This window comes from Hyperolius riggenbachi, chromosome 4 (genome assembly GCF_040937935.1).
Source record: "Hyperolius riggenbachi isolate aHypRig1 chromosome 4, aHypRig1.pri, whole genome shotgun sequence".
NCBI lineage: Eukaryota > Metazoa > Chordata > Amphibia > Anura > Hyperoliidae > Hyperolius > Hyperolius riggenbachi.
The window spans coordinates 164032506-164050758 of NC_090649.1; the positions used below are offsets into that span (position 1 = coordinate 164032506).

The 18253-nt window shown below is 44.0% G+C and overlaps 1 protein-coding gene across 1 annotated transcript in view; it reads left to right on the forward strand.

Moving 5' to 3' along the window:
- The window catches only part of GFM1 (G elongation factor mitochondrial 1), a 74875-nt gene that overhangs the window by 5191 nt on the left and 51431 nt on the right, over positions 1-18253 (forward strand). The window contains exons 2-7 of the mRNA XM_068280912.1: positions 46-198; positions 8147-8279; positions 12375-12579; positions 12668-12784; positions 14380-14530; positions 14604-14758. Of these exons, the coding sequence (XP_068137013.1) occupies positions 46-198; positions 8147-8279; positions 12375-12579; positions 12668-12784; positions 14380-14530; positions 14604-14758 (914 nt within the window). The remainder of the gene's footprint in view (positions 1-45; positions 199-8146; positions 8280-12374; positions 12580-12667; positions 12785-14379; positions 14531-14603; positions 14759-18253) is intronic.

Here is an 18253-nt window from a genome sequence, read left to right on the forward strand (position 1 = left end):
CAATGCTTGAAGGATCTGCTACATGATTTTTCTTACTGATTACAGCTGCTGTTGAATCTGTGCCGGCATTGCTCTTCTGGTATTATTCCCAATGAGCGAATACGGAACATCGGAATTTCTGCCCACATTGATTCTGGCAAAACAACAGTGACTGAGCGCATTCTCTACTATACTGGCAGGATAGCACAGATGCACGAGGTGAGTAGTCTGCTCTGAATTAAGGTGCATACACACATCCAATTATGATTTAGTATGAGGACCGTCAGATTTTGAATGCTATGAGCAGATTTTGTAGGTAAGCTCACATACGACATGGGAGTGATAAAATTAGCCAATCAAAATTGTATGTGTGTACCGGGTTTTATTCTGGAAAGGAAGTAATGACACTAAATTAACAAAGTGAATTTTGTAGCTACTACCCATAAAAACTTATGAGATACAGGATGTTGTTTGAAGTGTTGTACTTTTCCTTTCTATTTTTTCTTGTAACTGTTCTTGATCGGTAATGTGACTGTAATACATTAATGTGTATACACACCATTGACTTATGTGGCCTGTCGGGGATTAGGACCTTGTCCCCTTGGGCAACAACGCTGACCCGGCCAATGCATTTGGGTGCCAGTTGTGTAGCTGATGACGCATACTGTTGCCAATGTAAGGGGGGGGGGGGGGGGGGGGCAGAGGGATGATGGATCAGCGCGTGCATGACAAGTTGCGTCCGAACAAGTCATTTGGGGGCAGGGATCGGCAGGCGCCTGTTAATTATCAGTAATCAGGTGCCCTATGCGGATGGTAGACAATCGGCTACTACATAAGAGTTAAAGAGATACTGAAGTCTCTTTTTCTTTTACCTTATCTTCTTATAAAGTCCTCTTCAGCATTAAATTCTACGCAGATTGGCCGCATTCTCGTAGTAATTTATTGCCCAGAAATAGCCCTGCAAAGTTCCACAACTTTGCAAGTCGCAGATTTTGCTGCCTGAGAGAGGAAGAGCAATGCGCAGTAGCTCTGCCTCCTATCCAGTCAATCTCCGCCTTTTACCTGTCCCTCTCAGTGAAAGAAGACTAAGGCCCGGTTCACACTTGCGGTGGCCCTCCGGAATCGCCGTGCCGGAGCCGCACCGCCTGCAGAACGGACGGAACGGACGCACGGCATAGCAATTAAAGCTTATGCGTCCGTTCACATGGGTCCGTTCTGCAGAACCGGAGCCGGACCGGATCCGGGCCGGATCCGGACTCCGGCCTCCGTTCCAACATGCGCTATTTTTTCATCCGGCCCCTCCGGCAGCCGTATCCGGGGCGGAGCCGGACTGCACCATCCGGCCAATACAAACAAATGGGAACCGGAGGCCGCACAACACACTGGCTGAGAAATCCGGATGTTCTACCCCACTTCCTATGCGGATTTTTGCGGCGATATTGGCTGGGGACACATGGGCAAGCATTTTGGAGTGGAGCAGCACGAGCTGGAGATGTTGGCAGGATGTTGGCAGCATGTCGGAGGTGGAGGTGAGTGCTAAACAGCAGAGGGCCTGATTCCACAGGTCCCCCTTCTGTTGGGGTCTGGGAGGTCATCCCAGACCCCAACATTTTTTTTTTTTTTACGTTAACTTTGCCAAACGGATCCGGATCGCATCCTGATTACCACCTGATGCAACCTGACCGGATCCGGATCGGATCCGGATCAGAACCGTACGGTTCCGATCCGGTCCGGATCCGGTCAGGTCATCCGGTCCGTTTGGCAAACAACCGCTAATGTGAACCGGGCCTAAGAGGGGCGGGAGGAGGCAGAGCTACTGTGCAAAGCTCTGCCTCTACCAGGAAGAAAAATCTGCTAGCCCTGGAACTTTGCAGGGTTAATGGTTGTAGATGATCGGCTACAACTAGTTTTTTTTTTAGGCTAGTGTTTGGATTTGCAGGAGCGTTTTTTTTTTTTTTTTGGTCAATTAAAGGGGTAGGGGGGGATAGTGTTAGGCATTAGGTGTGGTAGGGGTGTTTAGTTTTAGGCACTAGGAGGGGAGGGTTCAAGAGTGAGATTGGGTGCTGGGTAAGTGCATAGTAAAAAATCTGTAATGTAAATTGCCAATATTTCCAGGAACGTCCTTGGACAGCACCCCTGAGACCTGTCTCCCTCCCCACAATTGATGGACAGGAACTAGATTAGCATAAAAGATTTGCATCAATTAGGCAGACATATAAGCAGGGTGAAACCAGACCTCGTCAGTTGTTTTCTGTCCACCACCAGGAGCTGGATGAGAAGCTGGAGCCAACCATGTCCGTGGGACAGGAGCTGTGTGGCGGGGTTTCCTGGTTGTAGGCCGGTTAGTGTACTGGTCCAGGTTCCGTGCTGCACCTACTGGCTTCTCCGTATCAGAAGGACTACATGCCGGACGCGTTCATAGCCCACTTCCGGATTGCGGATCATGTGATCACGCGGGCAGACTGACGCCACCTCGACCCCGGAAGTACTTCCTGATTCGCCGCCCGGAGTCATGCGGCTGCTGATGCGGCTGCTGCATTTGCGGTCCCCACCCTCTGAGTCGGCGTGGCTGCTACGGATCGAGGGATGCGGAGACGGATGGTTCCGGGCGGCGGGAGAGGTATGAGCGAGGGGGACTATGTGTCATCTGACACTGTTTCTGTGGGAAATCTTTTAGAGACACCACAGGTAGAGGGGCGGTATTTCTTGGGCGGCCTATTTAAACTAAGCACATGGTCTCTGCATTAATACTTCGATCATGGACGCTGCCGCAGGACTTGGGTCTACTAGATCTGTGGAGCCTGGTTCCGATGCCTCTCTGGTAGGACATTGATATGAATCCTAACAGTTGTTTGCTGTAATACGCTTAAAGGGGCATATTCTGATTATACTTTCCCATCTGTTCTCTTGTAGCCCTCTGTGCCTAAATCAGTTAAAGACGAGCCCGATTTACCTGATAAGGGAGAAAAGAGTGACAAGGGAAAGTCTACACAGAAATCGGATTATAAGAAGTGTGCTATATGTTCAGAGAGAATATCATCATCATCCTCAAGGCCTCTTTGCCGTAATTGTACTGATAAAATTGTTAAGAAGGAATCCCCTGTAATCTTCAAAGACCTTATGGGTTGGATGAAGTCTGAAATGGCAACTGCGATCCAAGTGATCAAGGAAGCTAACATTTCATCTAATATTCCATCAGATGTTAATCCTGCATCCCAGCCCTCAGCCTCTACTGCCTCTGAGGCAGCCCCTGTTCGGGTAGTTCCTTCTACGCTTGAACAAGAACCTGCAGAATCAGTCCCTACTCATAAAAGAAGGAGAGGAGAGGACTCGGCTGAGTCAGATTTATCTGAGGGTGAGGTAGCCATCTCCTCGTTAGAGGAGATCGGTTCTGAAGATGAACATACAGAGGATAAATTGCATAGGTTTGCTTTTCCCCCAGACTCTATGAAAATTTTTCTGAAAGCAATGCATGATACTATGGGGATAAAACCTGACGAAAAGACTCTTACTCCATTAGATCAGATGTATGTAGGTCTATCTGACCCTGAGACTGTTTATATACCTGTTCACGGTGCCCTAAAGAATATTGTTAAACGAGAGTGGGATAATCCTGAGAGAAGAGCCTTCTGGCCAAAATCCCTATCTAAAAAGTATCCATTTAATCCAGAAGATCAGAAGTTCTGGGGTACAGCCCCAAAACTTGATCCCTCATTATCCAAACTGTCTAGGAGGTCAGACCTTCAGTTTGAAGATTTTGGTAACCTCAGGGATCCCATAGACAAGAAAATGGACAACATTTTAAGGAGAGCATGGGAGTCGTCTACTCTAACTTTAAAACCAGCAGTAGCATCCACAGCAGCAGCTAGGTCTCTGAAGGTCTGGTTATTGAATACACAATCCCGCATTGCTTCAGGAGTACCCAGGGAAGAGATACTTAAAGATTTTGATAATTTGTTGCATGGAGCTAATTATCTTTCAGATGCAGCAGACGACACAGTACGACTAACAGCTCGAACTTCAGCCCTGGTGAATACATCAAGGAGAGGCATTTGGGTAAAGACCTGGCAAGGTGACACGTCTTCTAAATCAAAATTATGTGGGATCCCTTGTGAGGGTGAGTTCCTGTTCGGATCCAAATTAGATGATATCCTAGAGAGATCAGCTGATAGGAAAAAGAACTTTCCATTTAAGAGGAGGAATTTTCAAAGAAAGGGGTCCTTTCGAGACCAAAAGAAAGAGACTGACAGCAGGCCCCCCAATAAGAGACGTTGGGTCCCAAATAAAACACAGCGTTCTAAGCCCAATTTTTCCTCCAATTTCTCCTCTAATCCAACCTCACAGCCCCCTAGACAATGACTCCAGGCTTCCAGTGGGGGGCAGAATTGCGCTCTTCTACGAAAAATGGGAATCCATTTCTCAAAACAAGTGGCTACTAAACATAATTCTGGAAGGGTACAAGATCGAGTTCTCAGACCACCCTCCAAGTCAGTTCTTCCTAACACCATCTCCAAAGGATCCAATCAAAGATCTAGCTTTAAAGACAGAGGTGTCCTCACTGTTAGAAAAGAAAGTAATCAGATTAGTCCCAAAGTGCCAGCAGTATCAGGGTTTTTACTCACCAGTGTTCCTTGTAAAAAAACCCCAGGGTCAATACAGATTCATCCTGAACTTAAAGAGATTAAACATGTCAATAAGATATCGGAAGTTCAGAATGGACAATGTTCGCAGCGTAATAAATCTGCTTCAACATCAATGTTACATGTCTTCTCTAGACCTCAAGGATGCATACCTGCACATACCAATTCATCTGGAATCTCAGAGGTATCTGTGGTTTGCCCTGATGCTACAAGGAGAGGTAAGACACTATCAGTTTCTTGCCCTCCCCTTTGGTCTATCCTCTGCACCATGGCTATTTACTAAAGTACTATGTGAGATCTTGGCGGTTCTTAGACTACAATCTATTCACATTATCGCCTATCTAGATGATCTTTTGATCTGGGGTCCATCCTTTGAGTCTGTGCATGCTCAAGTGAATGTCTGCTTAGACTTTCTTCAATCCTTGGGATGGTTGATTAATTGGGAAAAGTCCTCTCTTACTCCCTGTCAATCTATGGAATATTTGGGTTTCACTATATCTTCTCTTGCTAACCTGGTGATTCTGCCCGAGAGAAAAATATCTGCCATTCTAAGATGTGTTCTTTCTTTCCAGGAAATGAAATCAGTCACACTAAGGAAAGCTATGTCACTGCTGGGATTACTAACCTCTTCACTTCCCGCGGTTCAGTGGGGACAGCTGCACGCCAGGACTCTTCAACATTGGATTTTAAGGAGTTGGAATCGGAAGAAGGAATCTTTAGACAAGTCTGTCATCATTCCTCAGAGAGTCAAGAGATCGCTGGATTGGTGGTTGAGGCCTCCTCATCTCTCGAAAGGAAATCTGTGGAACTTTCCCTCAGAGACTGTTATAACGACAGACGCGAGCGCCTGGGGATGGGGAGCCCATCTAGGCACATCCCCAGCTCAGGGAACTTGGTCAGAACACTTACGATCATCAAACAACAGAGAACTTCAGGCAGTATGGGAGGCTTTGCAACACTTCCAGGACCAGATAAGACAGACTCATGTCACGATTCGAACAGACAACAACACAGTTGTGGCATATCTAAACAGGCAAGGGGGAACAAGGAGCCGATCCCTTTACTTACAAGCAGATCAGATTTTGAGATGGTCCGAGATGAACTTGAAGTCCCTGAAAGCTCTACATCTGAAGGGAACATTAAATCAGCTGGCAGACTTCCTGAGTCGATCCCCTCTTCACCAGGACGAATGGTCTCTAAACGAGGAGGTATTTCAGGAGATCACAGAGCAATGGGGTCATCCAGTCCTGGATCTCTTTGCACGAAGGAACAACAAGAAGTGCCCGATGTTCTGCTCCCTGTGTCCACAGGACAAGCCCTTGGCGGTAGACGCATTCTCAATAAAATGGAGTCCAGGACTAATGTATGTTTTCCCTCCTCTATGTCTAATACCTCGGGTTCTCAGCAGGATATGCCAGGATCAAGCAAAAGCAATAGTAATAGTACCATACTGGCCAAAGAGACCCTGGTTTACTCTTCTAAGGAGCTTAGCTACAGCAGATCCAATTCGTCTTCAGATGCGGCCAGACCTTCTTCTTCAGGGTCCAGCATTTCATCCCAATCTGCAGATGCTTCATCTTTCCGCATGGAGCCTGAATGGAGGTTATTAAAGAACAGAGGTTTTTCAAACAAGCTTTCAGAGACTTTATTGCAAAGTAGGAAAAAAGTCACAAGGCAAATCTATGGAAAGGTCTGGAATGTGTACAATGAATGGTGTTTTCAGAATTCAAGAGAAGTGAGTTCTTCCCTTTCGGTTCTCGAGTTCCTGCAAGATGGTTATGAAATGGGGCTCAGCACAAGCACTTTGAAGGTTCACACATCCGCCCTTAGTGTGTTTCTGGAAAGGAGACTAGCAGAGGAAGAATACTTTGTCCGTTTTTTCAGAGCTCTAAAACGTCTTAGACCGTTTGTTCAATGTAAGATGCCATCTTGGGACCTCAACACAGTACTTCAGGCCTTGTGTGAAGCCCCCTTCGAACCTCTGGAGGAGGTCTCGGACAAGATATTAACCCTTAAAACAGCCTTCCTAATAGCAATCACTTCCGCCAGGAGAATTTGTGAACTTCAGGCCCTTTCAGTGAAGGAACCGTATTGTGTAATTTCAGGAGACAGAATAACTCTGCGTCTCGACACCTCTTTTCTGCCTAAGGTAGTCTCAAGATTTCATAGATCTCAAGAAATATTTCTGCCCTCATTTTGTAATAATCCTTCAAACAGCAAGGAACAGAGACTTCATTGCCTCGATGTGAGAAGAACTGTATTAACATACATTGAAAGATCCAGTTTATGGAGAAAGTCAGATGCTCTGTTTGTTTTATTTGGAGGAAAATTCAGAGGAAAACAGGCTTCAAAGAGCTCGATCGCCAGATGGATAAGACAAACTATTGCTTTAGCCTATTCTCGCCAGGGGAAGATCCTATCCTCATCTGTGAAGGCACATTCTACAAGAGCAGTATCAGCATCTTGGGCAGAGAAGGCAGGAGCCACGATTGAGCAGATCTGTAGAGCGGCTACCTGGTCTAGTCAAAATACATTCGTAAAACACTATAGACTAGATGTCTTAGCAAGCTCAGACTTGACATTTGGTAGAAAAGTGTTACAAGCAGTTGTCCCCCCCCCCTAAATTATATGGTCTTGTCTATCGTCTCAGGGGTGCTGTCCAAGGACGTTCCTGGAAAGACACTAATTACTTACGGTAACGTCTTTTCCAGTAGTCCGAAGGACAGCACCCTTGCGACCCACCCTTTATTCTATTAAAACATATTTTTTGGAAGCATTACATAATGGTGTTGTCTTTTTTATTACTGACGAGGTCTGGTTTCACCCTGCTTATATGTCTGCCTAATTGATGCAAATCTTTTATGCTAATCTAGTTCCTGTCCATCAATTGTGGGGAGGGAGACAGGTCTCAGGGGTGCTGTCCTTCGGACTACTGGAAAAGACGTTACCGTAAGTAATTAGTGTCTTTTTTTACTAACCGCATCACCCGGCGCCCAAATCATGTGGCAGTACCACAACACCTACCCATAGCTCTTGCATGCCTGCCGTTTAATACAAATTGTATTCAGCTTGGAACTGGGCCAATTAGATGTACTTCCTGTCAATTTTGATATGCCCAATTCCAAACTGCAGTTGCATTTATTAGTGAATGGCAGTATTAAAATATGTAATAAATGAGTAAAGCTGACACAGAAATATTCAGCAATGCAGGTTGGTAGAGAGGTTCCGGGAAACTAGCAGAGCGCAGAGGTAGTATCAGAGAGGTTCAGAGCAACTAGCAGAGCGCAGAAGCAGTGGCAGAAAGGTTCAGGGAAACTAGCATAGGCAGTAGCAGAGAGGTTCAGGGAAACTTGCAGAGTGCAGAGGCAGTAGCGCTTCTCTAAAGTGTACATAGTGTCCAAGGTGCTTTGAGGGAGGAACTGTTGTAATAGTCATGCCGAACTCTGTAAAGTGTGTGTGTGTGTGTGTGTGTGTGTAACTCTTTCTTTTAGGTGTAAACCTCACAGAAAATCTGACTTCTGCTCTAGGTGAAAGGGAAAGATGGAGTGGGAGCTGTTATGGATTCAATGGAACTGGAACGCCAGAGAGGTATCACCATCCAGTCTGCTGCCACCTACACCATGTGGAAAAATACAAACATCAACATCATTGACACACCAGGTACGGCTCCAAAATGGATAAATGACAATGCAGACTTTCTAAGATTGTTGGCATTATTTTACGATTTTTGGTTCAAATTACAGGTAGCCTAGTGAACTTGATATCTTTTACAATGTGTGTTCAAAGATATTCTATTCTAATTAATGAAACTAACCATATAACACACACCCCTACAACCCTGTAGTAAACATTGTGGAGTAGCAATAACCTTACCATAACTGTTATAGGTGTTTATTATCATCTGTACAACTTCTTCACATGACAGAGTAAATGGCTCATCAGTCAGGATTAATCACAACTGAACCTACTTGAGACTCACAAAGAAGTGGTTGGTAACACTTTGCTGTGTTGTTCTGGGGGGTTGTAAAGTGTCATTGTCTGTTGCTATGATATGAGCGGGTTCTTCCTGCTCTGCAAAACTCAGTTTTGTTTTTGAAATCAATGCCTCTTATGCGCAGCCCCGGAGAGGAGGGTGGGGAGGAATCTGTGATCATCGTTTTTCTGTTAGTCTGTATGAGACGTATTTCTGCTGACAGTCCAGCTATAACAAATTGTAATTATGACCTAGCCTACTGATTTATTTTTACTATCACAGTGTTCTCCCCAGGCTCTTTTAGCCGGGTGCTGCACCCAGCTAGTTTTGGTGAGCACCCGGCTGCCATTGACTCACTTCCTCCTCCGCTGTAAGAAGAGTTGTGCAGAAAAGCACTGGCCTTGCATTCTCTCATCTCGCCCCACCCGGCTACTTTTTCCTGCCACCTGGCTGGAAAAAAATTCCGGGGAGAACACTGCTATCAGAACTGAGAAACTGCATCCAAAATGCAGCCTAAATGCACTCCAAAGAGTTTTAGTCCATTTGTTGTAGTGCCTTTGCTCTTGAACATTGCGTACCACTTGTTGCCCTGTTTGGGAGGATTGGTGAGTGCCACGCTTTTGCCACCTAGCTCTGAGGGAAATTACAGGGATTGCTAGTGATCACATGACCACCACCCTTAACAGGAAACTGGGCTGATTTTTTGTAACATTTTATTAAATCGTATACCACCAGTGGAAGAGGCAGAGAGGAGAGACTGTCCTTATAAAAAGTTTAACTGGACCAGGGCTCTACAAAATACAGGACACTTTTGCTGGGTTACATGTTTCCTAGCTATAGAGGTTTCTCTTTGCCTAGTTCAGAATTAAACTGTCTGGAGATGGTCGTTCTCTATTTCAGTATGTTTCTGTGTACAAAGGGAGGTTCATGCAAAAATGCTTTGACTGCCCTATGGAAAGGCCAGACATTGAACACCTTTCGAGGTGAATTCGATTGCTGGCTGCCATCACCATCAAATCACACATCAACTATGTACGGAAGAAGCTGGCACTTCATGAATTTAAAATAAAAGCTCCGCTCATTTTTGTTTTGAAAATGCATTAAAGCTAATGTTTAACTTAATAGTGTTAACACAAGAAGAACATGGTCAACAGCAGGAAAGATATACTGTATTCATAACATACAGAGAAAAGATAAATTCATGGGAAAAAAATATTTAGCTTTTGATTCTTAAACAGTCCAAATTGTTTGACCGACAGTGAACAATTGGCAAAGAAACTCTTGTCATTGTCTGGGGAGTTGTCCCTCTTCATCTGAGTCATCATTATCTTAAATACAGACAGGTAAAAAAAAAAAGCTTGAGCCAATCCTGACTGTACACTAGCCAGGTAAATAAGTTGGATGCAATCCAGAGTGGGCACCTGTATGTGTTAACTATAGTTGTAGCTGTCTCTAGCAGTGGGCAGGCATGCTAAAACAGACACTACTTATAAGATAATATATAATGACAGATATCAGGGCTGTGGAGTCGGTCCAAAAATCCACCGACTCCGACTCCTCAGTTTAGTATTCCACCGACTCCGACTCCTCGACTCCAACTCCTCTAATTTGCATATTACAATTTTGTTGATTAAAAGTATGTAACATGAAATTCGTCTCTTACCTGCCAACGCTTAGGAATTTTACAAGACAACTGAAGTGAGAAGGATATGTAGACTACTATATTTATTCCCTTTAGACTAAAACTAGTCCTTGGTAAGAGTACTTGTAAAAGGTACAAACCGGAACAAAGAACATCTATCAGGCCCTAGGCAATGTAAGTGTGGGTACATGTAAGAATGATGTGCAGGTACTCTGCAGGGGAATGAGGAGATTCTTCCTCTATTACACATTCTTCATGCACAATCTGAACAAAGATGTGTTGTCTGTCACCCATAAACCTTGTTCAATGTGCACAGCATTCTCAGTGGATTCCCTGCAGCTCTGTGGGGAGTGCATATGTAGAGTATAGTACTACTGTGTAACAAAGTAAACCTGAGACAGATGAAATGAAAGTTTTATACATACCTGGGGCTTCCTCCAGATGCCTTCAGGATAATCAGTCTCTCGTTGTCCTCCTCCACCACCTGGTTCTTCTGCTATGAGTCCAGGTACTTGAGCCAGTCGGGCGTAGTGCGCATGCACACACTCCACCGCCAGGAGCATACTACACCTGTGCAGCACTATTGCGCAGGTGCAGAATGTTTCTGGCTGTGGGAGCGGCATGCGGCCGGACAGCGCTGACTGGCTGAATTACCAGGACTCAGATCAGAAGATCCGGGTGGTGGAGGACAGCGAGGGACTGATTAGCCTGAAGGGGGCTGGAGGTACCCAGGTATGTATAAAACTTTACTTTTCATCCGTCTCAGGTACCCTTTAATTTGTAGTCACCAAACCAAATTTTAACAACATATCAAATTATTTGATTTCATCAGCAAAGGGAGTGCATACATTTGCATAAATCAGCATCAGTGCAGAATTATTTCCATCTCATTGACCATCTCTATTAGTGACCCAGCTACACATCAGGCTTTATACTTACAGCATAGATGTTATTTAGTATATATATGAGATTCCTGTGTACACATATATATACAGTCACAATCAGATATGTATATCTGACCTTAAAAATACGGGGACTGCTTTATTGAAGCAGCACAAGTAACTAATTTTGATTGGTTTATTTCATTTTTGTGGAATAAGCACAGCTATTACTGTATATATACTGTATATATACATTATTTTTAATGACTATAATCTAAGAAATAGAACATTTTATCATATTTTCTATTTTAATTAGTTACAAATTCATTGGGAGTCGGAGTCGGTGCATTTTTTCCCGACTCCGACTCCAGGCACCCAAAATTGCCCGACTCCACGACTCCGACTCAACAGCCCTGACAGATATAACCACTATTTAGCTGAACCAACAATATTTTATACTTTTTCTACACACTGTATGTCTGCTGCGAAGCACATATTTATTTCCTTGGGCCCAGCACAATTCTGGCACTTTATATAGTTTTGGTGTTGGGTTTGGTTTAACTTTTCCTTTGTAGTTTAGGGTGAAGTGTAGGGGAAGGTTAATCTAGGGTTAGGTGTCATTAATGTGGGTTGCGGAGTAGATCAAGGGATGTCTAATGCTATCGGCAAGCCTTTAAATGTTATGGTTAGACATTTATAAGGTTTGTTGGGGTTAGATATCAATAATGAGGTATTAATAAAATGGCAAAAACTAAGCTGAAACCCACAACAAAAATACCTCACATAGAAATTCTATGTATTCTCTCTGCTGAGGATCTTGGCAGTCTGCTGGTGTACTTAGAGTATTGCAATTACTTTTTCATTTATTGCATGCAAGGAGTTTAAGAAGCTTACACGCTCCCAGTATACTGTTACAATTCCTTGGCTGTCAGTATCTATAGCTACATACAAATCCTTAATTCCTGTCATCTGGAGAGATCGCTGCTGCTTATCTACAGCTGAACAGTCCCTTCTACTGTATGTAGAGATGGGCGGCATGCATCATATGACTGAGATGAGCCTCTCGGTGACTAGAAGAACTATAGAAAACAATAGTGTACATTTGTCAGTTGTGATTTCGCAATCATAACAGATCTCAAAACAACATGGACAGCTGTACTGATCATCTCTAACAACACAAGTCTAGTGTCTGTACATCGCATCATGTGTATTTCTCTGTCTGATCTTGCATAGTGTTATATCTCTGTTATGTTTGCTAGGGCATGTGGACTTCACCATTGAGGTGGAGCGATCGCTCCGAGTATTGGATGGGGCGGTGCTTGTAATGTGTGCTGTTGGAGGGGTTCAGTGTCAGACTATGACTGTGAACAGACAGATGAAGCGTTATGGTGTTCCCTTCCTAACATTCATCAACAAGCTGGACAGACTAGGCTCTAACCCTGTTAGGGCGGTGCAGCAGCTCAAGTAAGCAGCATTTCAGAATTCTTCATCTGTTTACCAAGATTCACTAACTATATGATGTTTGTTGATTTTGTTAATGTTTATACTCTAGGTCTAAGCTGAACCACAACGCAGCATTTGTGCAGATTCCTATGGGGCTTGAGAGCAACTTTAAAGGAATCATAGACCTTATTGAAGAGCGAGCTATATATTTTGATGGTGATTTTGGGTATGTAGGGCTCACCAAGATGTGCTATTTCTGGATGTCTCTTTTGTTTAGTCTACAGAAGTAGTTATTTAATCATAGTAGAGTGATGTGTTACAGTTTATGGCATCAAGAGCCAGCCTTTCTTCGCTCACACTATGCTTTCTAAAATGTGAGGTTTGTGTGGATAGTGTCGTTTTTCAGGGCACAGGTGTAAATTACAGATGTTCTTTTTATTCAGTTCTCAAACCAATGACATCACTTATTGGCGTTCTTCTTTAAGGCTTCATCACATGATGCTTAAAGAGGTCTTAAACTTAACATTCCCTCTTTGCTCTGAGGCTTTTCTCACATCGGAGTTGCTGACGGCAGCAATTTTCTATTTTTTTTTTTTTTTTGGCGTCGAACCCCCCCGACCCCCCTCCCCCGGCACTCCATGTCGCTTCACGCTATGATTTTGTGCAAAGCGATTTTGCAGAGCATTTCCACTTTGTCACCTCCTGACGTCAGTCAGGAAGTGAACTCTCAGACCCCGAAAAGAATAAATACAATGTTTTATTTTTAAAAACGTGAACACAATCGCCGCATAAAGTGATTTTGTGAGCATTTAGCGTTCTTCCTATACCTTCCATTAGAGCGAAATCGCCCCAGAAATGGTACAGGCACCGCTTTGCACTAGCGGAAGAAATGCACTGATATGAACCTTCTCATAGAGAAGATTTTGAAAATCGCCTGCGCATGAAAAAAGGCCGAAAACCCCGCTGGATGTGAACGAGTCCTCAGAGATTATTTACTACCTTTAACCTATTACCCCGAAAAAAAATCTGTAGCAGAGCAGCATTCACGCAGTTACTCACAGCACTTTGTTCTTCAGTGAAAAGCCCCTTACTTCAATGAGCAGCTGTGATAACATTCTATTTTGTTTACATTCCTTTGTCGGATATATTTAGTAAACATTAGCAAAGTGCTGAAACTGAGCTCTATCTACTTCTAGTATGAGTGCAGTTGAGAAGTGATCACTAGACAGATAGATTTTAATATATAAATACAGCGGCTACACAATAAAATGCAATGGCAGCTTTCAGAGCAGATAAACTGTACTTTGGGACCTTGTTATTTGTAAACTGTATGGGTAATAAAAAGTAGCAAAACACATTTTTTTATTGAATGTTATGTCAGAGTTTTATCCCACTTTAATAGAATTGTGCATCCACAAATCTAATTTCTGAGCTGCAGAGCCATATAATAAGCCCTTGTTAAAATTATACAAAATTGCTAACATAAATCCTAAATTAACAGCAAATCTAGGAGAGAGGATTGTATGACTACAATCATTAAAGTATCTCCGCATAGCTGATTAGCTGAGCAGACTACAGATCAGTGATTCTGTAGTACAGACTACATTTTTTTTTTTTTTTTGCTGTTAATAGTCAACCTGTGGTCGTTCATGCATTCAAGAAGAGTTTGTCCTTTTTTTCTCCTGCATAAATTCTTTTTGGGCATTTTGCACACATGGTCAAGCTTGCTTTTACTGATGGCCAACAAGGTACAACTGTACTGTCAAGATATTGCAAAGCCAGACAGGTCCATGTTAAATATGCTTTGTGATATTCTTACAGACAGCATGTGCGGTATGAAGATGTTCCCGCTGAGTTCAGAGCGGAAGTGGCAGATAGGAGGCAGGAGCTGATAGAATGTGTTGCTAATAGTGATGAAATTCTTGGAGAGATGTTTCTGGAGGAGAAAATCCCATCTGTTGCTGACTTAAAGGTGAGCTGAAGAAACCTTAGCTTTCTATAATTTCCCTGCCTTTATACAGACTAACTGTTATTGTGTTGTTTAGCTGGCTATCCGGAGGGCCACACTGAAGAGATTGTTTACACCAGTTCTGGTAGGAAGTGCCTTGAAAAATAAGGGTATCCAGCCTATGTTAGATGCTGTGCTAGATTACCTCCCAAACCCTGCAGAGGTTTCCAACTATGCCACTCTCACTGACGGGTAAGTCAACTAAACTAGATAACTGATCCATTTGTATTGTTCATACTCCTGGCAGCAGGCTGTATCAAACATCTATTGATGCTCAATCACATCTTCCCTAACGGGACAAAGTCCCTAATGTATTAAAACATAACCTTTATTAGTCATACTAAAATATATAGTAGCAGCAACATATATGTATAAATGAAGGTGCTGTACAATCTGTGCTTATTAGTCAAGCCACAGATCCGCTGAATGATGAGAATACTCAGAAGCTAACAGTTAAAGAGAGTCTGGAGCCTTCTAAAAATCATCTTTTTATTAGACATTTATCTTTAGCAATATCAGCTGTGCTAAAACGCTGCATTCCTGCGGCAGAACAATGTCATTAAACCCCCAAATACCGGGGCAAAATTTTGATGCCCAGGGAGGCAAAGCTTAGCGCTGTAGTTCTGCCTCCATTAGCGTCAATCCCCACTGATCGCCGTCCCCCTCAGTGAAAGAAGATCCAGAGGGGTGGGGAGAGGTGGAGATCAGCAGGGATTGATGCGAGTATAGGCAGAGCTACAGCACAAAGCTCTGCCTCTTACAGGAAGCGCTCCCCACATTTTGCTCCGGTGATTTGGTGGGGTTTAATGACGCCCCGGTGTTTTGGTGGGGTTTAATGACATCGTTCTGCCATGGGAATGCTGCGTTTTATACAATAATATTTATATAGCGCTTTTCTCCCATAGGACTCAAAGCGCTTAGGCTCTCTCAGATTCAGTAATTGGTAGTAGGATGAAGTATTCACACAACAAAAGTTATATTTCTGCAAATGCCAAACTGAACAGGTGAGTTTTCAGTCTGGATTTAAACACGTTCAGGGATGGAGCTGTCCTGATCGGTTGAGGTAAAGAGTTCCAAAACGTAAAGGCAGCATGACATTAGGTTCTGGGACCAAAAGTTTCCAAGTGGACCCTGGGTATGACTAGATTTTTAGAACCTGTGGATCTGAGAATGCGGGGATTGCTACGCAGCAGCTAGGCGTGCACTAGCCCAGAGAGAGGAGGAGTGGAGAGAAATTGAGAATAGCCTGAGATGGAGCAGAGAGCTTATCTGTATTGCACATCACACAGAGGCTACTTGCTTGTAATAGGACTCCTGCCCCTGCCAGTCTCCCACACAAGTCAGAAAGTCTGAAAGTCCTGGAGTCTAGGGACTGTCAAAAACTTTTCAACTTGTATAACACCTTATCCACACATGCAGTCATAATAACATTGGGGAGAGACCAGACAGATGTTTGCCCACGGACCCTCCAGGCAAGCTCTGCATCATGCTGTGTATATTTACCAGCTTGCCTGTCCTCTGATTGCACTTTTATCAGCTAGCCTCAAGTTTCACATTGCCTTACAACAAACCCAAGTACACCAGACCTGCCCTAAATCACTGAATGAAAGGCGGCCTGGGGGGAGATTGCCCCCCCCCCTTCCCCCCTGGCCAGTCAGTGTAGCTGTATACAGTGCTTCCCTGAGCTAATTACTCTGCAGTCCCCTGGGGAGAGGGAGGGAGAGTTCGCAGCGCCCTTTCGCTGTCTGCGCTCAGGGCTGCCACACGGCTGCACGGCCCCTAGAAACGGGCATGGTGATGCAGCCAAATAGATCAGCAGGACTGACAAGCAACTGGTATTGTTTAAAAGGAAACATACTTATCCCTCTCAGTTTAGGTTCCCTTTAACGTTTTGAAGGATAGCTTGATAGAAATGTCTGGGATACATAGGAGTATCATAATTTCTCCACTAGGTGGCAGGAGTACAATCTCCAGCTAGTATGTTAATAGCTGGTAGCAGGTTAGATTAAACATTTGTGGTTATAATTAAATAAATTGTAGTTTTATTTAAAAAAAACAAAAAACTATTTTCTGCCTGGCTATCTACAGTTCTATATATTACTATTAATGGCAAAATTATTTTTGTTTGAGTCATTTTCCTATTGTTGTTGGGTACTCCACAACTACAGCTTATATTACTTACTTATTAAGACCAGGTATCTCAATACCCAGTAATGTGCTACAGGTGATGGAGCAAGCAGCAGCCAACTCCTGATGTTGATGAATATAGATGTAGGAGGTGCTGCCACAGGTGACCAGCAATACTCTGGGCAGGAAAGGAAAGTCTGCCCAACAATAAGTGATGTTTGATACGTATATTTTTCTGTCCAGTAATCACATGACTTCCTCCTTGAACAGCAAATAAAAGTGGAACAGTAAGTTGGAAATGAACTCGCCACCAGTGTGAAGCTGATGGCAGATTTGTCAGAGAAAACGCAGTCCTCAGAAGGGACATAGTCCTGCAGCCAATGGAAATCCAGCGGAAAAGGGGAAATCCTCCTACTCAGTGATATTAGTCCTAGGCCTAATTAAAATTCAGCCATGGATGGACACATGTGGCACATGCAGCTCTTTTTTGATTTGTGTAATTGATGCGGCTGGGCCCCAATATCTTAGCACTCATACCTCCTATACACTCCAAATTTTGAGGGTTGAGAGCGGACCCCCGGAACTACCTCTGTGCCAAACTGCAGCCCCCCAACCCCACTGCTTCACAAGATAGCTTTGATATACCTGTCTCAGGAACCAGCAGGACTGGGGCTCTGCAATTTGACACAGAGGTAGTTTGGAGCGTTTCCTCCCTACCCTCAAGGAGTGTGTAGGAGGTATGAGTGATTTAACCTCTTGAGGACCGCAGTGCTAAACTCCCCTAGTGACCAGGCCATTTTTAGTAAAATAGGCCACTGCAGCTTTGAGGCCAAGCTGCAGGGCCGCACAACACAGCACACAAGTGATCCCCCCCCCCCCTTTCTCCCCACCAACAGAGCTCTCTGTTGGTGGGGTCTGATCGCTCCCCCATGTTTATTTTTGTTTATATAAATATTTTTATTATTGTTTTTCTAATAAAAACTACTATTTCTTTAAATATTTTCCCTCCCCACAGCCGGCCAGTCATGGCGATCGGCTGTCATAGGCTTCTGCCTATGAGAGCCGATCGCTCTCCAGTGTCCTAGGGGGACAGCCGTGTCACACGGCTGTCCCCAGTACAGCGCTGCAGCTGCTGCTGATCGCAGCGCTGTACAATGTATTTAGACGCCATTTCCGCCATCTAACAGTCTCCCAGAAGGAGGGGTGGAGCTCCGCCCCCGAACAGGAGATGCACGCGCAGCCTGCGCGAGATCTCCTGCACTGCGAGCCCCAAGGACTTTACGCCGATCGGCGTTAGGCAGTCCTGGGGCTGATGCGGCGGCCACGTCCATCGTTGGGCGTGACGCGGTTGGCAAGCAGTTAATATCAGCATCATCATTATTATTATTTAGTATTTATATAGCGCCAACATCTTCCGCAGCGCTGTATATGTGTGTGTGTATATATATATCTATCTCTATCTATCTATATCTATCTATATCTATCTATATCTATCTATCTATCTATCTATCTATATCTATCTATCTATCTATCTATCTATATCTATCTATCTATCTATAT